Source organism: Protopterus annectens, chromosome 10.part0, assembly GCF_019279795.1.
Source record: "Protopterus annectens isolate FY-2018-M chromosome 10.part0, PAN1.0, whole genome shotgun sequence".
In the NCBI taxonomy this organism is placed as follows: Eukaryota; Metazoa; Chordata; order Ceratodontiformes; family Protopteridae; genus Protopterus; species Protopterus annectens.
Genome location: NC_056744.1, coordinates 1,706,363,895 through 1,706,390,454, shown reverse-complemented (window position 1 = coordinate 1,706,390,454; position 26,560 = coordinate 1,706,363,895). Strand labels below are relative to the sequence as shown.

Below are 26,560 nucleotides of genomic sequence, written 5' to 3'. Positions count from 1 at the left end.
ACTTTCAGAGAGCCAAGAGCTCTCTGATGCTACTAAATAAGAGCCAAAGAGGTCTAATAAAGTCCAATAAGACAAACTACAAGGTCAAGAAAGCCACCAAGGTTAAGGACAATCACAAAGCTTTTTTCAGCTATGGCATGTACCTTAAAGGTAACATTCAGCAGTCTGCAGAACTAGTTGTAAATGGCACAACCTTCAGTGACCAGGGAGACCTATTGAATCTACTGGCTAACAAACTTAGCTCTAACCTCACTCCTCTTCTCCCCCCACTACCATCTGAAATCCCTTCTAGCATTTACCCAACTATCAGCAGTGAGCGGGTCTTGGCATCTCTCACCAAGATCAAAAACACTGATTCACTGATCCTCTGTAATATCCGTGGGTTGCTTGACAGGACCAGATGAGGCACTCTCAACTACAGCCTCAAAAGAGGTTATGTGATATGTGCCAAGTGAATGGAGGGCTGAAGTGGTCATCCCTCTTCATAAGGGTGGACCATCAACTGACCCAGGGTGGAACATAAACTGACCCAGGGAACTAAAGACCCATCAGTCTGACAAGTCTAATATGCAAAGCCATGGAAAGAATTTTTGTGGAAATGATTGACAAAGACATTGGCAACCTACAGACACTAGGCCCATCCCAGTTTATTTCTGTTAAGGGAAGGTCTTGCCTACTCAAAATGATAAAACTTCTTCAAGAGGGTCACACCTACCTTGACCTGGCCAAGGAGTTCAATACAATATCCTACTCAGAAATTGACAAACACTCAGAACTAGACATAAAGCCTTACATAACTCGCTGGAATGCTGGCTGTGTCACAGGTAGGACCCAAGAAGTCAGGATCAATTAGACCACCTCCTTCAAGACACCTGTTACCAGCAGAGTCCCCCAGGGCTCTGTGTTGCCCCTGCTATTTGGCATCAATTTCTTGGAAGTTGAGGCCAATGTCAAAGTAATGTGGCTCACCAAGTTTGCAGATGACTAAACTAGGAGACATCATAGATTTCCTCCAAGACACCAGCATCCAACAAGTGGGTCCAATACAAAAATGACTAATGCCAAAGCCATGGATTAAACCTCACTGCAAAGAAATGTATTAAGGTGCCCTTTGGAACAACATCTACCCAAGCTAATTACTCTATCAACAAAAACACCCTTAAGAGTTGACCCGGTAGTTAGCGATCTAGAAACTTATGCAGACGGCAATTTGACCTTCAATCAACATGCTGCCAAGATAGTAAGAAAATCATTCTATGTCACCCAACTCATAAGCAAGGGTATTGTATTCAGGTACAGAGAGGTTTTAGCACCACTCTATGCAGCCCTCATCAGACTCATCGAGTACAATGCCCCTTTGGCATGTACCTAACCAGGCACTTGCAACAGTAGGAATGCCATCAAAGGCTCTTCACCAGGAGAATTCAGGGTATAAATACCATGTTCTAGATCTGGAAAGCCAATAAAGAAACCCATTCGTATATAAACAATTTGAAAACTCATGAAGATAACAGAGAAGGAAAACATGTTTTTTTTTTTTCTTTTTGATGAAAAAGTTGTATTAGATGAAATTTCTGAATATGAACAATGACCTTAGATGAGTAAAAAAAAACCCGACATGATTAAATGTACAGTTTAGACTAAATTAAATTACTGTAATGCATGCCACCTCACATCATCATCTGCTTTCTGCTGTTCCCATTAGGGGTCGCCACAGCAGATCACCTGTTTCCATTTCTTCCTGTCTTCTGCATCTTGCTCTGTCACACCAACCACCTGCATGTCCTCTCTCACCACATACATAAACCTTATCTTAGACCTTCCTCTTTTCCCGTTACCTGGTAGCTTCATCCTTAGCATCTTTTTCCCAATATACTCCACATCCCTTCTCAGCACATGCAATCTTGCCTCTCTGGCTTTGTCTCCAAACCTTCCAACCTGGGCTGACCCACTAATATACTTATTCCTAATCCTGTCCACCCTCGTCACACCCAGTGCAAATATTAACATCTTTAACTCTGCCACATCCAGCTCAAACTTCTGCCTTTTTGTCAATGCCACTGTCTCCAACCCATATAACATAGCTGGTCTCACTACTCTTTTGTAGACCTTCCCTTTCACTCTTACTGGTACTCGTCTGTCACAAATCACTCCTGACACTCTTCTTCACCCACTCCATCCTGCCTGTACTCTCTTCTTCACCTCTCTTCCACACTCACCGTTACTCTGAACTATTGACCCCGAGTATTTAAACTCATCCACCTTCGCCACCTCTACTCCTTGCATCCTCACCATTCCTCTATCCTCCCTCTCATTCACACACATATATTCTGTCTTAGTCCTGCTGACCTTCATTCCTCTTCTCTCTAGAGCATATCTCCATCTCTCCAGGGTCTCCTCTACCTGTTCCCTACTCTCACTACAGATCACAATGTCATCTGCAAACATTATAGTCCATGGGGACTCCTGTCTGATCTCATCTGTCAACCTGTCCATCACCATAGCAAATAAGAAAGGGCTCAGAGCTGATCCTTGATGTAACCCCACCTCCACCTTAAACGCATCCGTCACTCCCACCGCAGACCTCACCGCTGTCACACTACTCTCGTACATATCCTGTACCACTCTTACATACTTCTCTGACACTCCTGACTTCCACATACAATACCACAACTCCTCTCTAGGCACCCTGTCATATGCTTTCTCCAAGTCTATAAAAACACAATGCAACTCCTTCTGACATTCTCTGTATTTCTCCAACACTCTCAGAGCAAACATTGCATCTGTAGTGCTCTTTCCCGGCATGAAACCATACTGCTGTTCACTAATCATCACATCCCTTCTTAACCTAGCTTCCACTACTCTTTCCCATAACTTCATGCTGTGACTGATCAATTTAATCCCTCTGTAGTTACTACAGCTCTGCACATCACCCTTATTCTTAAAAATCGGTACCAAAACACTTTTTCTCCATTCCTCAGGCATCCTCTCACTTTCCAAAATTTCATTAAACAATCTGGTTAAAAACTCCACTGCCATTTCACCTAAACACCTCCATGCTTCCACATGTATGCCATCTGAGCCAACAGCCTTTCCATTCTTCATTCTCTTCATAGCTATCCTTACTTCCTCCTTGCTAATCCATTATACTTCATGATTCAATATCCCCACATCATCCAACCTTCTCTCCCTCTCATTCTCTTCATTCATCAACCCCTCAAAATACTCTTTCCATCTCCTCAACACACTCTCCTCACTTGTGAGTATGTTTCCCTCATTATCCTTTATCACCTTTACCTGCTGCACATCTTTCCTAGCTCGGTCCCTCTGTATAGCCAATCGGTACAGGTCCTTTTCTCCCTCCTTAGTGTCCAACCTCTCATACAACTCTTCATATGCCTTATCCTTCACCACCTCTCTCTTTGCCATGCACCTCATCTCCTTATACTCCTGTCTACTTTCTTCATCTCTCTGACAATCCCACTTCTTCTTTGCCAACCTCTTTGCCTGTATACTCTTCTGTACTTCCTCATTCCACCACCATGTCTCCTTGTCGTCCTTCCTCTGTCCAGATGTGATACCAAGCACTTTTCTAGCCGTCTCCCTTACTAGCTCTGCTGTAGTTACCCAGCTATTTGGTAACTCTTCACTTCCACCCAGTGCCTGTCTTAACTCATCCCTGAACTCCACCTCACAATTACCCTTTTTCAATTTCCACCATTTGATCCTTGGTGCTGCCCTCACACTCCTCCTCCTCTTCTTGATCACCAACGTCATCCTACAAACCACCATCCTATGCTGCCTAACTACACTTTCTCCGGCCACCACTTTACAGTCTCCAATCTCCTTCAAACTGGCCCTCCTACATAAGATATAATCCACCTGTGTGCATCTTCCTCCACTCTTGTATGTCACCCTATGCTCCTCCCTCTTGTTAAAATACGTATCCACCACAGCCATATCCATCCTTTTTGCAAAATCCACTACCATCTGACCTTCTGCATTCCTTCGTTTAACACCATACCTACCCATCACTTCCTCATCCCCACTGTTTCCTTCACCAACATGCCCATTTAAATCTGCTCCAGTCACCACTCTCTCACCCTTGGGTACAGTCATCACCACTTCATCCAATTTACTCCAAAATTTTTCTTTCTCATCCATTGCACGCCCAACCTGTGAAGCATATGCACTAACAACATTAATCATTACACCATCAATTTCCAGCTTCATAAACATCACTCTATCCGACACCCTATTCACCTCCAAAACACTCTTCGCATACTGTTCCCTCAGAATAACTCCTACGCCATTTCTCCTCCCATCCATACCATGATAAAACAATTTGAACCCACCTCAGATACACCTAGCCTTACTCCCCTTCCATCTAGTCTCTTGCAAACACAATATACCAACCTTCCTTCTGTCCATCATATCAGCTAGCGCTCTCCGTATACCAGTCATACTGCCAACATTCAAAGTTCCGACCCTCACTACCACCGTCCTAGCCTTCCTCCTCTCTTCCTGCCTTCGGCCATGCCTTCCGCCTCTTCTCCTCCTTCGGCCAACAGTAGCCCAATTTCTGCCAGCACCCTGTTGGCTAACAGTACTGGTGGCGGTCGTTGTTAACCCGGGCCTCGACCGATCCGGTATGGAAATATTAACTGGTGACTGCATGAAAAGATTTGGCGAAGTTTTACGCCGGATGCCCTTCCTGACGCAACCCTCCCCATTTATCCGGGCTTGGGACCGGCACAAAGAAATGTACTGGCTTGTGCATCCCCAGTGGCTGGGTTGCATGCCACCTCACATAATGCATATCTAATGACTAGAAAAACATGATGCATGGTATATGGTGTATAACATTAGACATATTAATGCCGAGCTACATTTAGCTGCATTATACCAAGTGGTACACAATACTTCAAGAAAGCAAAACAAACATCTGAGGGTGACCAACAGTTCATCCAGGGTTTGTGCTGCTTACAGAGCATTTTAACAAATATAAATGCATTATACTGGTCTGTGCCATACAGAAAGTGCTGGGCTTCATACACAGTTGTATTTCTTCTAGTTTATGTAAGCGACTGAAAGCAAATCAGTAACTTTATTTATTAAATCATAGTTTTACTCAGAGCATTGAATGATCTCTGGGGCATACCTTTAGGGAGAGTAGAGTCTAGGGATCATGCGCCTGAAGAGCCCCACCAGCCAGCTACCATCTACCGGTAGGAAATTGAGCCTGGTTACATTGCTTCCAAAGCTACAGGCCAACATTTCCTTTGCCAAACACAGGCTTCATGCTTCATCAACTTTAATACTTAGTTGAGAGATCTGCAACTGTAGATCTGCAGTCAAGTTATTTCTTCATCCAGTTTCAACTACAGTTGTACATACAGCAATGAAAAAACACCATGCTACTCTGAAATTAAACAGTTAGTAAGTGATTTTACCAAAGTTGGAAGATAAAAATTAAGATGTTTTACATGCATTTCTTGCTGAAGATTTCAACTTCAATTGTAGAGCATAACACAGTAAGACAAGAGTAGAGTAAATGCCCAAGAAATCATTCTGACACCAACAAAATGTAATACTCTCCTAGGCATTACAACATCAGGATTGTTAAATTAACCTGAGGGCAAAATGGGGATCACTAGAAAGACATGAGGGAGGTTACCCCATATATAGCATATTTATTATTTATGATGTAGCTCCATATATTTTTTAAGCCAAGGCTTAACTTTACCATGTTTCAATAAGATATGCTTTGTTCCACAAGTGTTTTGTATTAACTAAAAAATTACGGGACAGATACATTTTTTTGTGTTTCAATAGTGTATCAGTAAGGTGTTATTGCTTGGTAACCCATTAGCAATAATACATAAATCAGAGGTATATTTATACACAATTTTAAATTTATAAATTAATTTATACATGCAATAGTTCTCACACATCCACACATACTAAATAAAAAGGGAGAACAGCATTTCAGACTCAATCATATGCACATTTTAGACTGCTGGCATGTTACTGCAAATGATTCTTCACTTTGGTTGTTACATGACATTCCAATTTAAAAAAAAAACGAAATTATAGAAAAGCGGAAACTAAATGTTTACTTACCGATAGCAAACTGAGGGGTTTCTGCTGTCCATGCTCCAAGTTACTGTTAAGCTGTTGGGTTAGCTTTTGTTCTTTGTCATAGAGAAACTGGTACAGTTTTGCAAACGTTTGTTTAAAGTACTCTTCCAAATTAAAAGCATCCTCCTAGGAAACAATGAATATAGAAAGACACACTGAATGACTGCACATCACTGTATCAGTTGTATCCATCCATTTTAATACATAACAGAATGAGAGGAAGCCAGCCAAATGGCACAGATGTAAGGCACATTTGTGACCTCAGTATCATGGGGTTGTGATTATGACTATGCTCACCACTATGGCTGACACGGAAAGAAGGACAACCTAGGATTACCTCTTCAGTGGGCGAGTCAAGATATGAATAGCCAGTGCAAAAATTACCCCTAGTGAAACATCACCGCTGTCACTCAGTCATATCACCCAGTCATATCACCATCATTAGCATAATCATCATAGGACTGCTAAAGCAATAGTAACCACAAATGTTATACTATGTAACCACAAATGTTATTCCATGTAACCACAGATGTTATTCCATGTAACCCCCAATGTTATTCCATGTAACCACAGATATTACACTATGTAACCACAAATTTTATTCCATGTAACCACAAAGGTTATTCCATGTAACCACAGATGTTATACTATATAACCACAGATGTTATTCCATGTAACCACAAATGTTATACTATGTGGTTTTGGTACTTACTTTCCTCACTTGCTTAGAGAAAAACAGCTCTTGTACTCACTTTCCTCACTTATCTAGAGGAAATTGTTTTTTTTATTCAGGCATGTCCAAGGGTCAGCTCAGAGTGTTCTCTCCTGTCTATCTGATGAATCTGGGCATCTTGGGGCAATGTAGAAATTGCCTCATCTACACAGACAACCTTCTCCTCCTACCACCAAACACTACAATCTGTGAGAGATGCACTTATCTAGCCAAACTGGAGGTAAAACTCTCTCCAATCAAGACTGAACTTGACAGTCAAGAGGAGAAGGTAAACACTTGCACCAGACCACACTCATCACATAGTCTCACTAAATCTACACCACCAAAATCCACACATAGAAATGCAAAAACATTTGCGGAGGCTCTTGATAATAATCTGCTCAAGCAAAAGAGAACTCCAAAGCAGAAATACAAAAACATTCACAGAGGCTCTCAATAATAATCTACTCAAGCAACAGAGACCTCCAAAGCAGAAATGCAAGCAACCTCCACCTCCCCAACACAACCCAAATGACACATAGCCCACAGACTCAGTGTGCCACTCCACCACAGCCAATAAGGCAAAACAACGTACCCAACACACTAGTCATAGGCGACTCTATAGTCAGGCACACTGATGTCCCATTCACCAGGCTAAACAAGGAGAAGGTTACTGTCAGCTGCCTGTCGGGTGCCAGGATCCGCCACATAACCCACGCACTCAGGTCACTCCACAACAAGTACAAATAGGACTCTGTCATTGTCCATGTTGGTGTGAACGACTGGAGACGTACCTCCCTGGACTACATGAAAAGAGACATGGAAGAGCTCTCCGATCTTGTAGCCCAGGCAGGTATGACCCTAGCCCTGAGTAGCATTCTGCCATCACCCAGAATGATGCTGCAGTACAAGGACAAAATGATTGACTTCAACAATTGGCTAAGCTTCTGGTGCCATTCTAAAGGGATCCAGTACCTGTCTGCCTGGGATGACATGCTCGACAGACCGCGATGCTTTCCCAGAGAAGGCCTGCACCTGTCACCCCTGGGATTCCGGATACTGGCTAAGGTTCTTGCCACCCCTGTAGTGCCTTTTTTAGGCAAGGTTCAAATGACAAATTCACCACCATAACAGGAACAGGCAAGCAGAAACTGAGGGTGATGCTACTCAATGCCAGAAGTCTAAATCTCAAAATGCACTCACTCGAGGCACTCCTTAAAATGGAGAACATCGATATTTGTGCAGTGACTGAGACCTGGTTCAAGGCTCCAGAGAGCACCCCTGCACTACCAGCCTATAACTCATACCACACTTTTCGGCCATGTAATCTGGACCGGAACACCAAAGACGGAGGTGTATCCATATTCATTAAGGATATCTACACCTCCAGGCTAGTTGCTCAGCATAATGCAGCCAAGGTTATCCAAGTGCAACTAACTCTGGGCAAAACTGCAATCGAAATTATAGCTTGCTGCAGATGACCCACTCCTCTTTTCTTGATGTACTGGAAAATATTAGAGTTCAACCAAACACCCTAATAATGGGCGATTTCAACTACCCCACCATTAAATGGGAAAACTACTCATGTTCCAACTCCTTCGCTCAATGCTTTCTGGAATTCATAAACTCCAATGCCCTGGATCAACTTATTCACACCCCCACCATGGGCAACAATATCCTAGATCTAGTCATTACCAATATGAGTGACCGGTGTTCCACACCTGAAGTCAATGCCTCATTGGTCCGATCCGACCATAAGCTAATTACCCTAGATATCCACATCCTGCCTCCACCCCCCATTAAGGAAACCATAATAAAAAATTTCTCCAAAGCCAACTTCATGCTTCTTAAGACAAAAGTGGTGAATTTCATGACACCCATGCAGATGGACAATACAGTTATGACTACTGAATCCTACACAATTGCACTTTATAAGCACTTACATGAGTGCATGGATCGTGCTATCCCAAACAGAACCAAGACGCTATCCTCCAAAAAAAGGAAGCTGATCTGGTGGTCCCCTGCCATAAACAAACTGTACAACAGAAGGAAGAAACTCTTGCAAAAGAGAGTAAAATTCCATGAGTGGAGGAGCTCCCTGGTCAGCCTCAGTAAGAAGCTGCAATCCCTGATAAAATCCTCCAAAGCTAGTTACGAAAACAAAATCGCAACTGATTCTAAAGACAACAACAAAGCATTCTATAGCTATGTCAAGAATCTGAATGGCAACACTCACATCTGCTCTGAGTTACAGCACAATGGCACTAAATATATAGACCCAACTGATATTGCCAACATCCTGGCAGATAGGTTCAGTGCTAAATTTACCCCCCCCCTCTTCACCCCCTAAAGAGCCCAGGTTCACTGCTAACTTTACTCCCCCTCTCACCCCCTAAAGAGCCCATCTCTGTACTGGAAGAATGCAAAGTTCCTGTAATCACGGCTGCACAGGTAAAAACCACGCTCTCCAAAGCCAAGAACACAGCATCCATGGGACCAGACAACATCCCAGGCTGCGTTCTACATGAACTACAGAATGAACTGGCACCCCACCTAAGTACCATGTTCAATCATAGCCTCACCTCAGGATTTGTGCCTGCTGAATGGCACACAGCAACGGTTATCCCACTCCACAAGGGGGGAGCCACCACGGACCCCGGGAACTACCGCCCCATTAGCCTGACGAGCCTGGTCTGCAAGGCCATGGAACGTATCATCATGGAACTTATAAACAAAGACATTGGTAATCTCCAAACTCTGGATCCCACCCAGTTTGGGTTTGTAAAAGGCAAATCATGTCTCCATTGAAGCAGTCACCAAAGCCGTAGACAAGGGTAAGGTGGTTCACACAGCCTATCTAGATCTTGCCAAGGCTTTTGACACCATCCCCCACTCTGGAATTATAGATAAACTCACTAAACTAGGTATAAATCCCTATGTCACAAGATGGGTTGCCAACTGGCTCACTGACAGAACCCACACTGTGAAAGTAGCAGACTCCAAATCCGACTTCAGAGCAATGACACAGGGTTCAGTCCTGGGTCCTCTCCTGTTTGGTATCTACTTTTCTGAAGTACAGGCTAACACAGAAGGTCTTTGGCTAATGAAGTTTGCAGATGACTGCAAACTAGGAGCCATAATCGAAACTCCTAACGATGTGGACATCCTACAAAAGGGCCTCACTGAGACAGATGCCTGGTATCAAAGCCATGGCCTCAAGCTCAATTCCAAAAAGTGCATTGTCATCCCCTTTGTTAAAAGCTCTGTACCCATGAACTACAACATAGGCGGTAGTATACTTAACACTGAAAGTGTGATAAGAGACCTTGGGACACAGGTGTACAGTAGTCTCTCCTTTGATAATCACATCGCCACAGTAGTCAGGAAATCCTTCTACGTGGCACAACTCATCACAAAAGGTTTCTCATCCAGAAAAAAAGAGGTCATTGTTCCCCTCTACTCATCACTCATTAGACCCATTATAGAGTATAATGCCCCTTTTGGTATGTACCTCACAAGGCATCTCCAACAACTGGAAAGGCCACAGAAATACCTCACAAAGAGGATTACCGGCCTCAAACAGATGCCCTACGCTGACCGTCTCAAAAACCTCCAGCTTTACTCCGTCGCATATCGCCTACTCAGAGGTGATCTCTGCCTAACATACAAAGCTATGTCAAACCCAGAGCTGTTGGACATGCTCCACTTAAAGAAATCCCAATCCCTCCGAGCTACACGCTCCAGGGACCTAAACTCTGTCACCACAATAAACAGAACATGCCAGTGGGATAGATTCCTGTCCCAGAGACTTCCCATACTCTGGAATAAACTACCTATCTATATCAAACAAAGCTCCTCATTAGCACTCTTCAAGAAAAATCTTGATGATTGGATGGGAAATAGGAAATTCACCCCGGGGATCACCTCTGTGGCTCTGCTCGACAATGGCACAGGAAAATCATTTTCTTGGGTGGCAAAAGCCAGGGTACCTTTTTGGCCGGGCTTGTATAGGCCCCAGGGCCGATAGCCTAGTACCTACTTATGAACCTATGTAACCACAAATGTTACACTATGTAACCCACAAATGTTATTCCATGTAACCACAGATGTTATTCCATGTAACCACAGATGTTACTCCATGTAACCACAGATGTTACTCCATGTAACTACATATGTTATTCCATGCAACCACAGAAGTTATTCCATGTAACCACAGATGTTATTCCATGTAACCACAGATGTTATTCCACGTAACATCAAATGTACAAATGATACATTAAGTAACCACAAATGTTATACTATGTAACCACAAACATTATACTGTGTAACCGCAAATGTTATGCTATGTAAACAATGTGTTTGTGTCTGATGTCTGTAAGTATTTGTCCAATACAAAATTACTCGTTTGGTTCTGCATCTGAAGTTTTGGCGCATTTCTAACATGTAGAATGTGTCTCATGGTTCTAAGAATCAGGTGTGGGAGCACTCATGACAGAGAATGACTTGCGTTATTCTTTGACTGATGTCTTGGGTTATTCATGTTACATAGAATGACCCATGTGGGTCTGTGACTGAACTCTAGAAGTACTTATGTGAGGTAGAATAACTCATGCAATTCTATGACTCATTCTACATCCCGTGAATACTCCCATACTTGAATCGTAGTTCTGTGCCTAAAGTCTGGGAGTATTCAAAGGATGCAAAATGACTCATGGTTTCATATTTAAAGTCTGTGAGTATTTATAGGTTCATAGGTGTGTACTAGGCTAATGGCCCTGGAGCCTTTACAAACCTAGGCTAAAAAAAATTGCCTAGGAACCGTGCCACCTGATGTTGGTTCACAGTGCCCATATCCAGTAGGGCAACTGGAATGATCCCTGGCAGAGACGTTGGGAGGCATACTGACTGTATACATTTCAGTACAGTTTATCTGGAGAGGGGGGTATAATCTGGCTGGCTGTAGGACCCAACAGCCTGTTAGCTACAAACCAATGGCTGTGCTGATTGGTCCAGAGACTCCCGCTTTACTTGTGAGAGAGAGTGTCAGACAGCAAATATTAATACAGAGAGAGTACGTCAACTTCCAGACCCAGTTCCACTTGGCCTGCTTGCTTCGGCAGCTTATCTTTATAGTTTTGTTTATTGCTGTTGCTGCAGAGATTTGAACCTGGCTGAATCTTAAGTAAGTTATTTTAAGTTTTATTTATAATAAGAGACGCAGAAGATGCAGACTGCTAATCAATGAATGAAGTGAAATGAATGAACTATCAAGGTAGTAAATGCTGCATAGCTAGTCCATTTCCACAGATGATTTTTTTTTTTTTTTTATAAAAAAGCTTGTTGTCACTCAGAATCTAGGGATTACGGAGTAAGTAAAAGATAATGGTGAGTCTTCTTAGCAAAAAAAAAAAAAAAGAAGAAGCTAGCCTTAATGGATGCCACACTGTTAGTGCCAGACCAGTGCTTAAAAAGCCTTGGTATGTGTCATTTACGGTCATAACAGGTTTCCTCCTTTAGTTTCGCAACTTCGCAAGAGCATTTGTTTTTTTTTTTTTTTTTTGGATTACTCGCCACATGCATGATGCTATGCTAGTACTGCTGCTTTTATTATTTTCCTTGGCGAACAGCTTAGTTTCTTTATCACATTTAAGTGCGCCTAGCCCTAGTCCCGACTCCCTAGACGTAATATTTTTGAGTGTACTGGCGGTTGCAGATGAGACTGAGAAGACTAAGGCAGTGGCACACGCACCGATCAACTGCCCGGTAATTATCAGTACTAGTACTAATAATAAGTATGTAGTTGTTGGTTTTGTTTTCCAGTCCCATTAAAATAATTACCGAGCAGTCACGAGCAATGCAGTGAGTGTAGATAGTTAGTAAAACCCACCAAAGCACATACGTGCATGCGCGCACACACTTGTATCAGAATGAAAATTCGGGTGAAAAGCATACAGTTAATTGAGCATATATAGCCTCACCCTGTCCCTATGAATCTGTGATCAAGTCAATTTATGCAAACAATAACCTAATATATACAAATTAGTGAAAAATAGGTACTCTCTGTCCGAGTCTGTAATGTATTAACATTAGCTTTTATATGGCGCGCAAGGCATCACAGGAGGGCGGGAAGGGTGAAAGGCCTACTAGTGCCGCGAATAGAGAGACTTGAACAGGTTAGCCAAGGTTTCAAACTGGTTTGTGCACCTGTACTGCCTGATGCACATAAACGCAGAGCTTTTGCATTACCTCACAGCCAGGTAAATATCAGCTGATCCGTTGACAGGCTAATAAGCGTGAGTGCAGTTGCAGTGTGCAAATGGGAATGGTGCTGACTGCTGCTGAGTAAGGCTGTATAGCATTGTGTCAGACTGCAATTCTGTATTTCTTTATTTGTCACTGTGCTGCAGGTGTTTTACACATTGCACTCGCTTTTTATAGTAGCGCCACTGTGTGCGTTGGGCACAATCTCTTGTTTCATACAGTATACCTATTCTCAATTGTGATAGCCCGGCCGGAACTTCTTGAGTCTTTTCTCTGGTTTTGAAACCAGGCTTGGGCTCATCTCATTGTGCTCACTGACATGAGAACTGCTGGCAGCCTATGGCATGGAATTTGGTATAGTTTGGCTGTCTGGAATCCCAGCCTAGGTCTTGCTTGCCCACCTGATCTAGGTCTAAAACTCAGTCTCCCTAAAGTAAGGAAGGGGCATCTAGTGAAAGAGGTGAGTCTGGAGTTTAGTAACATTTGTGACATCATTTCTCAGAGGCTGATACTTGAAAAGCAGCAACTTATGAGACAAGGGATGGGGCTGTCAGGTTTCTAAGGAGTGTGGTGAAAGACTGAAACCCGATGAAAGAAGTTGTAAAAGGTAGAGACAGTTTAGCAAATGCATTATTGGTAGAGGGGTTCAATGGTGTCTGGTGTTGATACTGCTTGATTTTTCAAATCCATGATGTAAGATGTTATAAAGAACTAGAGCAAAAATCCATCTGTTTGCAAACGGTACAAAGATGGGGGGGGGGGGCATGGCAATAGAGAGGATCGCATACAGTCTGAGACATGAGAAAATAAGCAGATACAATTCAATTTATTTATTTGTTTACTTATTATGTATGCAATGTGTAAGCAGAGATTGAGTGCTGGATGCTAAAGCTCTTGTTGTGGGACAGTACTGGAGAACATTCTTAAGGTAAGGACAGTTGTCAGGTTGGTAGAGTACAGTATAGGCTGTGATTAATTGTGAGTAAATGAGTGGGTTTGGATGTTCTAGCCATTTAATTTCTTTTTGGGCATGGCAGGGAGTATGAAGGAAGATTTCAAGAAAACTTAGCTATTTTATTATAACATTTTTAGTTTGAATTTTAGGCTGGTGTTAAGGTTAGTAAATATGGGGGGATGCATAAATAAGTAGGTAGATGCTATGTTTTTCATGATGTTATTACAGCAGAGAGTCAATTATCCGAACTAATTGGGACCTATGGTAGTTCGGATAATCAAACATATAATTGAAGCGGATAAAAAGACTTCTAAAAATCTTGTTTTTTTTCTGCACTCAAGAATACACTTTTCAACCATTCAGTGATTCCAGTGGACAATAAAGAATATATTTCACACATGAGCTGGGTACAAGCTCAAAAAACATGCTATATGAATACATATACTGTTCACATATTCTGACTTTATGATTTTTCCTACCCGAATACTTTGGAAGGCTGGTTCGGATGAGTGACATTTCTGATGATCGACATTTGGATAATCAACTCTCTGCTCTACTGAGGTAGTGTTGGAGCTATACAAGGTCCCTAGTTTTTGGTGTTTTTTCATAACATTTGCTATATGCTGGTTAAATTTCAAGTTGTCATCTATAATGACTCCTTGAAGTTTGGTTATGTATGCAAGTTACAGCCGGGTGTTATCATTTGAGGTAATGCAAAAGGATTGTTTACCCTCTGTACAACTTTTTTGTGATAAAAAGTATAATGTTAGTTTTATAAGGGTTAAGAAGAAGCTGGGCGCTGGATAGCCAAGATTCAATAGAAGAGAAGGAGTCGTGTGATTTTTTTGAAGTAGGGGAAGCGTAGGGGCTGAGTAAATGAGGGCTGAGTCATCTGCATATTGGATGACAGAGGCTTCTCTGGAGGCAGTGTGAAGCGAGTTGGTGTAGATATTGAAAAGTAGATTATCAAGGATAGTTGAGGAGTGGAGAGACTGGTGAGGGTGTTTTTTCACTAGATTAAATACAGATTGGATAAAGTGGGAATTAAACTGGACAGCTACTGAGTCTGATGTGTTACTTATTTTACATTGTGGAATGCTCGCTTGACCACGTTTTAGTAGTTTGTTTAAAGATTTCCAAAAGACTTTTGGGGTTTTGCACTGTCTATGTTGAAGGGTGAGGTAACCGGTTTGCTTTTTTTTTTTTTTTTTGCACTTGATAATATTTCTCAGTTGCCTAACTTTATTGTGAGATGATAGGATTTTGTTATGGATCTATAGCTTCCATGCTCTACCTCTTTGTAGCATGGGTTGTTTTGTTTCTTTTTTTAGCCAGGGAGCAGGGTTAGTTTTTATTGTTTTAATTCTAACAGCTTGTTGATCTAGTATATTTAGAAAAGCTGAGTACAACATATGACTGCAACAGTAAATGGAAGAGTTCTTGGGAGGAGGACCAGTCACGCAGTTTTAATATGTCATTAAATATATCTTTGCAGAAAGAGATAAGGTTGTGAACTCTAATGCAGCTAGTTGTTTTGTTGGGCCTGTTACGGTGTTAGAGTAGGAAAGTAGGCAAGTGGTCACTTGCAGTGAGGTAAAAAAAAAAAAAACAGAAACATGCATGCCCACAGGTGCTGGGGTTTGGCTTTATTGTTCTGAATCTAATGATAGACTTTAAAAGTAAAAAAGTCATAGACATTCAGAAGCCATGCAGCTGAAACACTTGATGTTCTTAAGGGGTCATTTATGTACCTCCATTACAGGAGGTTTAAGGTATTACACAGTGAAAAGTGTACCTTGGTTGAGTTTTTCTTGTAGTTTTTACCATAGGATCATAGGACGTTACTAGGCTATTGGCCCTGAGGCCCTTACAAGCCTAGCCAAGAATGTAGCCCATGTTCCAACATCAGCACCCTATGCCACTGTCAAGCAGGGACACAGGTGGAATCCCAGGGGTGTATTTTCTGTTCCTCATCCAGCTATCCAGGTTGTGCTTAAAAAGGTTTAATGAGGTAAAAATAACTGCTGTCACTCAGTTCCCTAGATAACTGTGTTCTTGCTTTTCTGTCTGTAGCCTGCCATACCAGAAATGCCTCAACTTTTGACTTGGTGGCAGAAGTTTTCCCTTGCTTTAAAACAACATTGATAAGTTACCTCTAGCAAGACCTGATAAAACATATAAAAATGCAACAGTCAGTATAACGTTCTATCCCCCTTTGTTTCAGAAAAGTAGAACGAGATGAAGTCATTGAAGAAAAAAATCTTGTTTTAATAACTAATTATTCCCACCTGCTCTCAGTGCACACTCAAGCTCATAGCCACTAAGCAGCAACAGTGTGCTCTTCCTGAAGGACACAAGTCTGAATTAAAAAAACCTTATCAAAGTAGCAAGAACTGATTACCTAGATTATAGGTTCATAGGAGGTTACTAGACTAGAGGCCCTAGAACCCTTACAAGCCTAGCTAGGTTAATTCCTAGTTGTCCCAATTCTCCTTGGTTAGATGGATGTAATTTACAGGGCAAGTCTATGACCAGCACTGACTACCCCTGTCCATGAGGGACATGGGTGCCACCCACTGGGTGAATTTGCACTCTCCCAACCATTTGTCTAGGTTGAGTTTGTATAGGGTGATGAGCTCTACTTCGTGTGAATTGGAAGTTTATTCCAGAGGAGCATCAATCTTTGGGAAATGCATCTGTCTCCAGCATGTTCTATTAATGCCACAGGCTTGGTTAAGATCACTAGATTGAGTGACGCTTGTGCCATTTGACTTGCAGATATGCAGCATTTCCATTAGGGCAGGATTGGAGATTGCCCTATAGGCCAGGCACAAGTTGCCTTTCAGCAGCCTATAAAATACAGAGCAGAGTGACAGGGCTTTTCAGTCTAACCACATAAGTCATGGTTTACAGGCCCTGTATTTTCTTGGTGGGAAACCTTTCTGGTCTCACCAGCTGCTGCCAGTGTCTAGTGGGGTACATGCAAAAGGGAGCACTGTACACTATTAATCCTCTGATGAGGGTCGAGTACAGTGAAGTTACAACAGTCTTAGGCCTGGATGTGATGCCCTTACTTATGAGATGCACACTGCAGAAGGTTTTCCTTACCACTATGGAAACTTGGTGGTCGAAGTTCAGATTGCTATCTACCTGTATTCCCAGATCTCACACCACTGGATTTGAACTTAGGGGGTGCTGTCAATATTATAATTATCAGGGAATTCCACTTTGCCAAAGGGGATAACAATGCACTTTTTTGCATTTGGTGCCAAAGCCATGGTATAAAACTAATCATTTGTCTGTTAGACCCTCCTGTAATATGTTAACATCATTGGGGGACTTAATGACTGCAGCCAATTTGCAATTATCAGCAAATGTGGTAAGCCAAAGGCCATCTGCTTTAACCTGGACTTCCTAGAAATATTTGTGTTTGCAGAGACTTAATGTGATGTTAACTGTTAAGTTATTTTCTCTCATTGGTTTTTTGGTCTAATGAAGCGGTTTGTATACTTTCAAAGTGCTTACCATCATTTCAAGTTTTTATCTTTTTATGAAATTTATTAAAGTATTTTTTAAGCAGAGCTCTGTACAGTCATGGTGACTGCTTACTTTATTGTGTGCTTCAGCAGTTGGACAGTTTTTGCTGTTTTAATATGTTTTAACATCATTGGGGGACTCAATGATTGCACCCAGTTTGCAATTTTCAGTGAATGTGGTAAGCCAAAGGCCATCTACTTTAGCCTGGACTTCTGAGAAATAGATTCCAAACAGTAAAGGGCCCAGCACAGATCCCTGTGGTACGCCACTAGTGATGAGTCTACTGGTGGAAGTGGACTCAACAACTTTGACAGTATGTGTTCTGTCAGTGAGCCAATTGGTTACACATCTAGTGATGTAAGGATTAATCCCCAGCTTGGAGAGTTTCAATGATACCTGAGTGGAGAATTGTGCCAAAAACTTTGGCTAGGTCAAGATAGGCAACATTCACTGTCTTACCTTAATCCAGGGCTTTGGTGACTATCTCAAAAATGTCTACTGTGCTTAATAAGCATGATCTACCCTTAACAAATCCAAAGTGGGATGGGTCTAATGTTTGAAGGTTGTTTATGTCCTTGTTGATAAAGTCAATGATGGTTCTTTCCATGGCCTTGCAGATGAGGCTGGTTAGACTTATGGGTCTATACTTCCCAGGGTTGGTTGATGGCCCCTCTTTGTGTAAGGGGATTACTGTTGCTCTTCTCCATTCTGCTGGAACAAAGTCAGTTCTCAGGCTATGGTTAAAGTGAATGTCAACTGGGTCCACCAGGTCCTGTTTTAGATTGATTAGTAAGCAACCTGGGATGTTATCTGTTCCCACTGAGGCCACATTTTTGGCATTGGAGAGCTCAGATATGACATGATCTCTAGAGATACTAGGCATAGGACTGGTGTCAGGTATGATATGGGTTATGGCTAGTGGAGATGGGGTGAGGGGGTGAAGTTTTCACCAAACCACCTAGCAGGTCGGCAATTTCCTCAGGTTCAAAATGAGAGGTACCATCCACTACAAGTTCGGCACCTAGCTGGGCATTCCGTTTTAGTTTTCAGACATAGCTACAGAATGCCTTATGATTATCATTAGCTGGGGATGCTATTTTAGCTTTGTAATTAGCTGTAGAGAAATTTACAAGATTAGACCAGTTTTTGTCCTACTGCTAATTAATGCCCAACCAGATCAGCTTATCACATCTTTTACCTATAGCTGCTCTGATAATGTTATGGATAGAAGTAATAAATATAATTTTAACCTGTTTAGAACTGTGATAAACATTAATTTGTTCTGCTAATGCACACTCATATGAATGCTGCATGGTTTTGCAAAACCAGACTCTGGGAGTTTAGTGGTCCATTTATGTTTCTAATCATGGAGCAGAAATCATCACTCAGTACTCCAGGGATCTCTCTGCCTCATTTGCTCTGATGCCTCAGGAGACTTTGCCTTTTGCAGTGATTGTAGTTCAAAGACCCTCCTGACCACAAAGAGAATGCAACCATGAAGATACAGACATGGCACTTTCCATACCTACACAACTTCTTTCAGACTCATATCTTTAAACAAGAGGGCAGCAGACACTATGTGCATTCAACTGTATACATTTTCTGGGCATCTTTGAAAATTCTGTGACAGGTTGCCAAATATTCCTGAGTCATATGCCAATGATGGTGCAAGGGTAGACTCAATCTCCCTGGTAATCCTAAACTGCTGAAACAGCTTGTATTTCTGATAGGATGGAAGCTGCAGTGAAGTGAAAGCAACCATCTGGTGCCCAGCAGAGGAAAGCAAAGCGTACACGAAAAGAGGAGATTGCTCAGCTTTCAGCAAGTTTAGCCTCCTTCCTGACTCGGTATGCACATTTATTTACACATACTAGGGCTTTATTACAGTAAAACCTGCAAATGTAAAACTGTCCAGTGTACTGTTGTGGAGTACCTTGTATTTACTTTGTACTATTTGTTGAATTCTGGTGTTGTAGAGGTCGAGGACAAAGCTTTGACCAATGAAAAATTTACATATGTTGATGTATTCATTGTGTTCACTATTGCCAGGTGGCACTTATAATGTGTGATGGATTTTTAGATGTGCATCTTTTGAGGGTCTGTATGTCTACAAGATGTATTAATAAATAATCTAGGCTTACTTTATCTGCCTTGCAGTCATTATGTGCTGGTATAAAGGCTGTAGCTCTGCTGTGCCCAAAAACTGCTTTAGAATGTAATGTACATGTTAGCCTTGGAAATGGTGTTGAGCAAAGAGTACTTTTCAGAAATTACATTTTTTGTGTATTGTAGGACATTAAGAGTATATGCCTGCAAACATGTACAATGTGCAATCTTGCTTCTTGCATAATTAGCTTTTGTTTTGCTTTTTACAAAAGGCACACCTTCAAGTTGTGCATCGGTGACAGTCGTACAAATGCTGCCTACTTCTGTTGCGCCATTTGATCTACGAAAGCAGCCATCCATAAACAGGTACTTTTTTCTTGTGTACTGATTATGATACAATGCATCAGACTACATTATAACTCACTTCTGCTTAATTGCATAGTAACATGATTTATTTTTGCAGTTCCAACGATGGATCTTCTCTTGCACTAGAAAATTTTTCAGAAAGACCAATGACAGTTTGGTAAGTCTTTTACACTCAAAATTTTATCATCAATTGCTGGTGATACACTACACAAAGCAGTGCTATGTGAACACATTTGATACTTGTGCTTCATGTGTGCATTTCTTTGTTTTACTGCTGGTGATACACTACACAAAGCAGTGCTGTGTGAACGCATTTGATACTTGTGCTTCATGTGTGCATTTCTTTGTTTTACTGCTGGTGATACACTACACAAAGCAGTGCTGTGTGAACACATTTGATACTTGTGCTTCATGTGTGTATTTCTTTGTTTTACTGCTGGTGATACACTACATAAAGCAGTGCTGTGTGAATGCATTTGATGCTTGTGCTTCATGTGTGCAATTCTTTGTTTTACTGCTGGTGATACACTACACAAAGCAGTGCTGTGTGAACGCATTTGATACTTGTGCTTCATGTGTGCATTTCTTTGTTTTACTGCTGGTGATACACTACACAAAGCAGTGCTGTGTGAACGCATTTGATGCTTGTGCTTCATGTTTGTATTTCTTTGTTTTACTGCTGGTGATACACTACACAAAGCAGTGCTGTGTGAACGCATTTGATACTTGTGCTTCATGCGTGCATTTCTTTGTTTTACTGCTGGTGATACACTACACAAAGCAGTGCTGTGTGAACGCATTTGATACTTGTGCTTCAAGTGTGCATTTCTTTGTTTTACTGCTGGTGATACACTACACAAAGCAGTGCTGTGTGAACGCATTTGATGCTTGTGCTTCATGTGTGCATTTCTTTGTTTTACTGCTGGTGATACACTACACAAAGCAGTGCTGTGTGAACGCATTTGATACTTGTGCTTCATGTGTGTATTTCTTTGTTTTACTGCTGGTGATACACTACACAAAGCAGTGCTGTGTGAACGCATTTGATACTTGTGCTTCATGTGTGTATTTCTTTGTTTTACTGCTGGTGATACACTACACAAAGCAGTGCTGTGTGAACACATTTGATGCTTGTGCTTCATGTGTGCATTTCTTTGTTTTACTGCCGGTGATACACTACACAAAGCAGTGCTGTGTGAACGCATTTGATACTTGTGCTTCATGTGTGCATTTCTTTGTTTTACTGCTGGTGATACACTACACAAAGCAGTGCTGTGTGAACGCATTTGATACTTGTGCTTCATGTGTGCATTTCTTTGTTTTACTGTTGGTGATACACTACACAAAGCAGTGCTGTGTGAACGCATTTGATGCTTGTGCTTCATGTGTGCATTTCTTTGTTTTACTGCTGGTGATACACTACACAAAGCAGTGCTGTGTGAACGCATTTGATGCTTGTGCTTCATGTGTGCATTTCTTTGTTTTACTGCTGGTGATACACTACACAAAGCAGTGCTGTGTGAACGATTTGATACTTGTGCTTCATGTGTGCATTTCTTTGTTTTACTGCTGGTGATACACTACACAAAGCAGTGCTGTGTGAACGCATTTGATACTTGTGCTTCATGTGTGCATTTCTTTGTTTTACTGCTGGTGATACACTACACAAAGCAGTGCTGTGTGAACGCATTTGATACTTGTGCTTCATGTGTGCATTTCTTTGTTTTACTGCTGGTGATACACTACACAAAGCAGTGCTGTGTGAACGCATTTGATACTTGTGCTTCATGTGTGCATTTCTTTGTTTTACTGCTGGTGATACACTACACAAAGCAGTGCTGTGTGAACGCATTTGATACTTGTGCTTCATGTGTGCATTTCTTTGTTTTACTGCTGGTGATACACTACACAAAGCAGTGCTGTGTGAACATTTGATACTTGTGCTTCATGTGTGCATTTCTTTGTTTTACTGCCGGTGATACACTACACAAAGCAGTGCTGTGTGAACGCATTTGATACTTGTGCTTCATGTGTGCATTTCTTTGTTTTACTGCTGGTGATACACTACACAAAGCAGTGCTGTGTGAACATTTGATACTTGTGCTTCATGTGTGCATTTCTTTGTTTTACTGTTGGTGATACACTACACAAAGCAGTGCTGTGTGAACGCATTTGATGCTTGTGCTTCATGTGTGCATTTCTTTGTTTTACTGCTGGTGATACACTACACAAAGCAGTGCTGTGTGAACGCATTTGATGCTTGTGCTTCATGTGTGCATTTCTTTGTTTTACTGCTGGTGATACACTACACAAAGCAGTGCTGTGTGAACGCATTTGATGCTTGTGCTTCATGTGTGCATTTCTTTGTTTTACTGCTGGTGATACACTACACAAAGCAGTGCTGTGTGAACGCATTTGATACTTGTGCTTCATGTGTGCATTTCTTTGTTTTACTGCTGGTGATACACTACACAAAGCAGTGCTGTGTGAACATTTGATACTTGTGCTCCATGTGTGCATTTCTTTGTTTTACTGCTGGTGATACACTACACAAAGCAGTGCTGTGTGAACATTTGATACTTGTGCTTCATGTGTGCATTTCTTTGTTTTACTGCTGGTGATACACTACACAAAGCAGTGCTGTGTGAACGCATTTGATACTTGTGCTTCATGTGTGCATTTCTTTGTTTTACTGCTGGTGATACACTACACAAAGCAGTGCTGTGTGAACGCATTTGATACTTGTGCTTCATGTGTGCATTTCTTTGTTTTACTGCTGGTGATACACTACACAAAGCAGTGCTGTGTGAACGATTTGATGCTTGTGCTTCATGTGTGCATTTCTTTGTTTTACTGCTGGTGATACACTACACAAAGCAGTGCTGTGTGAACACATTTGATACTTGTGCTTCATGTGTGCATTTCTTTGTTTTACTGCTGGTGATACACTACACAAAGCAGTGCTGTGTGAACGCATTTGATACTTGTGCTTCATGTGTGCATTTCTTTGTTTTACTGCTGGTGATACACTACACAAAGCAGTGCTGTGTGAACGCATTTGATACTTGTGCTTCATGTGTGCATTTCTTTGTTTTACTGCTGGTGATACACTACACAAAGCAGTGCTGTGTGAATGCATTTGATACTTGTGCTTCATGTGTGCATTTCTTTGTTTTACTGCTGGTGATACACTACACAAAGCAGTGCTGTGTGAACGCATTTGATACTTGTGCTTCATGTGTGCATTTCTTTGTTTTACTGCTGGTGATACACTACACAAAGCAGTGCTGTGTGAACGCATTTGATACTTGTGCTTCATGTGTGCATTTCTTTGTTTTACTGCTGGTGATACACTACACAAAGCAGTGCTGTGTGAACGCATTTGATGCTTGTGCTTCATGTGTGCATTTCTTTGTTTTACTGCTGGTGATACACTACACAAAGCAGTGCTGTGTGAACGCATTTGATACTTGTGCTTCATGTGTGCATTTCTTTGTTTTACTGCTGGTGATACACTACACAAAGCAGTGCTGTGTGAACGCATTTGATACTTGTGCTTCATGTGTGCATTTCTTTGTTTTACTGCTGGTGATACACTACACAAAGCAGTGCTGTGTGAACACATTTGATACTTGTGCTTCATGTGTGCATTTCTTTGTTTTACTGCTGGTGATACACTACACAAAGCAGTGCTGTGTGAACGCATTTGATGCTTGTGCTTCATGTGTGCATTTCTTTGTTTTACTGCTGGTGATACACTACACAAAGCAGTGCTGTGTGAACACATTTGATACTTGTGCTTCATGTGTGCATTTCTTTGTTTTACTGCTGGTGATACACTACACAAAGCAGTGCTGTGTGAACACATTTGATACTTGTGCTTCATGTGTGCATTTCTTTGTTTTACTGCTGGTGATACACTACACAAAGCAGTGCTGTGTGAACACATTTGATACTTGTGCTTCATGTGTGCATTTCTTTGTTTTACTGCTGGTGATACACTACACAAAGCAGTGCTGTGTGAACGCATTTGATGCTTGTGCTTCATGTGTGCATTTCTTTGTTTTACTGCTGGTGATACACTACACAAAGCAGTGCTGTGTGAACACATTTGATGCTTGTGCTTCATGTGTGCATTTCTTTGTTTTACTGCTGGTGATACACTACACAAAGCAGTGCTGTGTGAACGCATTTGATACTTGTGCTTCATGTGTGCATTTCTTTGTTTTACTGCTGGTGATACACTACACAAAGCAGTGCTGTGTGAACACATTTGATGCTTGTGCTTCATGTGTGCATTTCTTTGTTTTACTGCTGGTGATACACTACACAAAGCAGTGCTGTGTGAACACATTTGATACTTGTGCTTCATGTGTGCATTTCTTTGTTTTACTGCTGGTGATACACTACACAAAGCAGTGCTGTGTGAACGCATTTGATACTTGTGCTTCATGTGTGCATTTCTTTGTTTTACTGCTGGTGATACACTACACAAAGCAGTGCTGTGTGAACACATTTGATACTTGTGCTTCATGTGTGCATTTCTTTGTTTTACTGCTGGTGATACACTACACAAAGCAGTGCTGTGTGAACACATTTGATACTTGTGCTTCATGTGTGCATTTCTTTGTTTTACTGCTGGTGATACACTACACAAAGCAGTGCTGTGTGAACGCATTTGATGCTTGTGCTTCATGTGTGCATTTCTTTGTTTTACTGCTGGTGATACACTACACAAAGCAGTGCTGTGTGAACGCATTTGATGCTTGTGCTTCATGTGTGCATTTCTTTGTTTTACTGCTGGTGATACACTACACAAAGCAGTGCTGTGTGAACGCATTTGATACTTGTGCTTCATGTGTGCATTTCTTTGTTTTACTGCTGGTGATACACTACACAAAGCAGTGCTGTGTGAACGCATTTGATACTTGTGCTTCATGTGTGCATTTCTTTGTTTTACTGCTGGTGATACACTACACAAAGCAGTGCTGTGTGAACGCATTTGATACTTGTGCTTCATGTGTGCATTTCTTTGTTTTACTGCTGGTGATACACTACACAAAGCAGTGCTGTGTGAACACATTTGATACTTGTGCTTCATGTGTGCATTTCTTTGTTTTACTGCTGGTGATACACTACACAAAGCAGTGCTGTGTGAACACATTTGATACTTGTGCTTCATGTGTGCATTTCTTTGTTTTACTGCTGGTGATACACTACACAAAGCAGTGCTGTGTGAACACATTTGATACTTGTGCTTCATGTGTGCATTTCTTTGTTTTACTGCTGGTGATACACTACACAAAGCAGTGCTGTGTGAACACATTTGATACTTGTGCTTCATGTGTGCATTTCTTTGTTTTACTGCTGGTGATACACTACACAAAGCAGTGCTGTGTGAACGCATTTGATACTTGTGCTTCATGTGTGCATTTCTTTGTTTTACTGCTGGTGATACACTACACAAAGCAGTGCTGTGTGAACGCATTTGATGCTTGTGCTTCATGTGTGCATTTCTTTGTTTTACTGCTGGTGATACACTACACAAAGCAGTGCTGTGTGAACGCATTTGATACTTGTGCTTCATGTGTGCATTTCTTTGTTTTACTGCTGGTGATACACTACACAAAGCAGTGCTGTGTGAACGCATTTGATACTTGTGCTTCATGTGTGCATTTCTTTGTTTTACTGCTGGTGATACACTACACAAAGCAGTGCTGTGTGAACACATTTGATACTTGTGCTTCATGTGTGCATTTCTTTGTTTTACTGCTGGTGATACACTACACAAAGCAGTGCTGTGTGAACACATTTGATACTTGTGCTTCATGTGTGCATTTCTTTGTTTTACTGCTGGTGATACACTACACAAAGCAGTGCTGTGTGAACACATTTGATACTTGTGCTTCATGTGTGCATTTCTTTGTTTTACTGCTGGTGATACACTACACAAAGCAGTGCTGTGTGAACACATTTGATACTTGTGCTTCATGTGTGCATTTCTTTGTTTTACTGCTGGTGATACACTACACAAAGCAGTGCTGTGTGAACACATTTGATACTTGTGCTTCATGTGTGCATTTCTTTGTTTTACTGCTGGTGATACACTACACAAAGCAGTGCTGTGTGAACACATTTGATACTTGTGCTTCATGTGTGCATTTCTTTGTTTTACTGCTGGTGATACACTACACAAAGCAGTGCTGTGTGAACACATTTGATACTTGTGCTTCATGTGTGCATTTCTTTGTTTTACTGCTGGTGATACACTACACAAAGCAGTGCTGTGTGAACGATTTGATACTTGTGCTTCATGTGTGCATTTCTTTGTTTTACTGCTGGTGATACACTACACAAAGCAGTGCTGTGTGAACGCATTTGATACTTGTGCTTCATGTGTGCATTTCTTTGTTTTACTGCTGGTGATACACTACACAAAGCAGTGCTGTGTGAACGCATTTGATACTTGTGCTTCATGTGTG

At 41.5% G+C, this 26,560-nt stretch overlaps 1 protein-coding gene across 1 annotated transcript in view; it reads right to left on the bottom strand.

The window, feature by feature from the left end:
- Window positions 1–26,560, bottom strand: part of LOC122814453 (zinc-binding protein A33-like) — a 93,871-nt gene that overhangs the window by 16,053 nt on the left and 51,258 nt on the right. Inside the window, exon 3 of the mRNA XM_044087032.1 lies at window positions 6,124–6,267. Within this exon, the coding sequence (XP_043942967.1) occupies window positions 6,124–6,267 (144 nt within the window). The remainder of the gene's footprint in view (window positions 1–6,123; window positions 6,268–26,560) is intronic.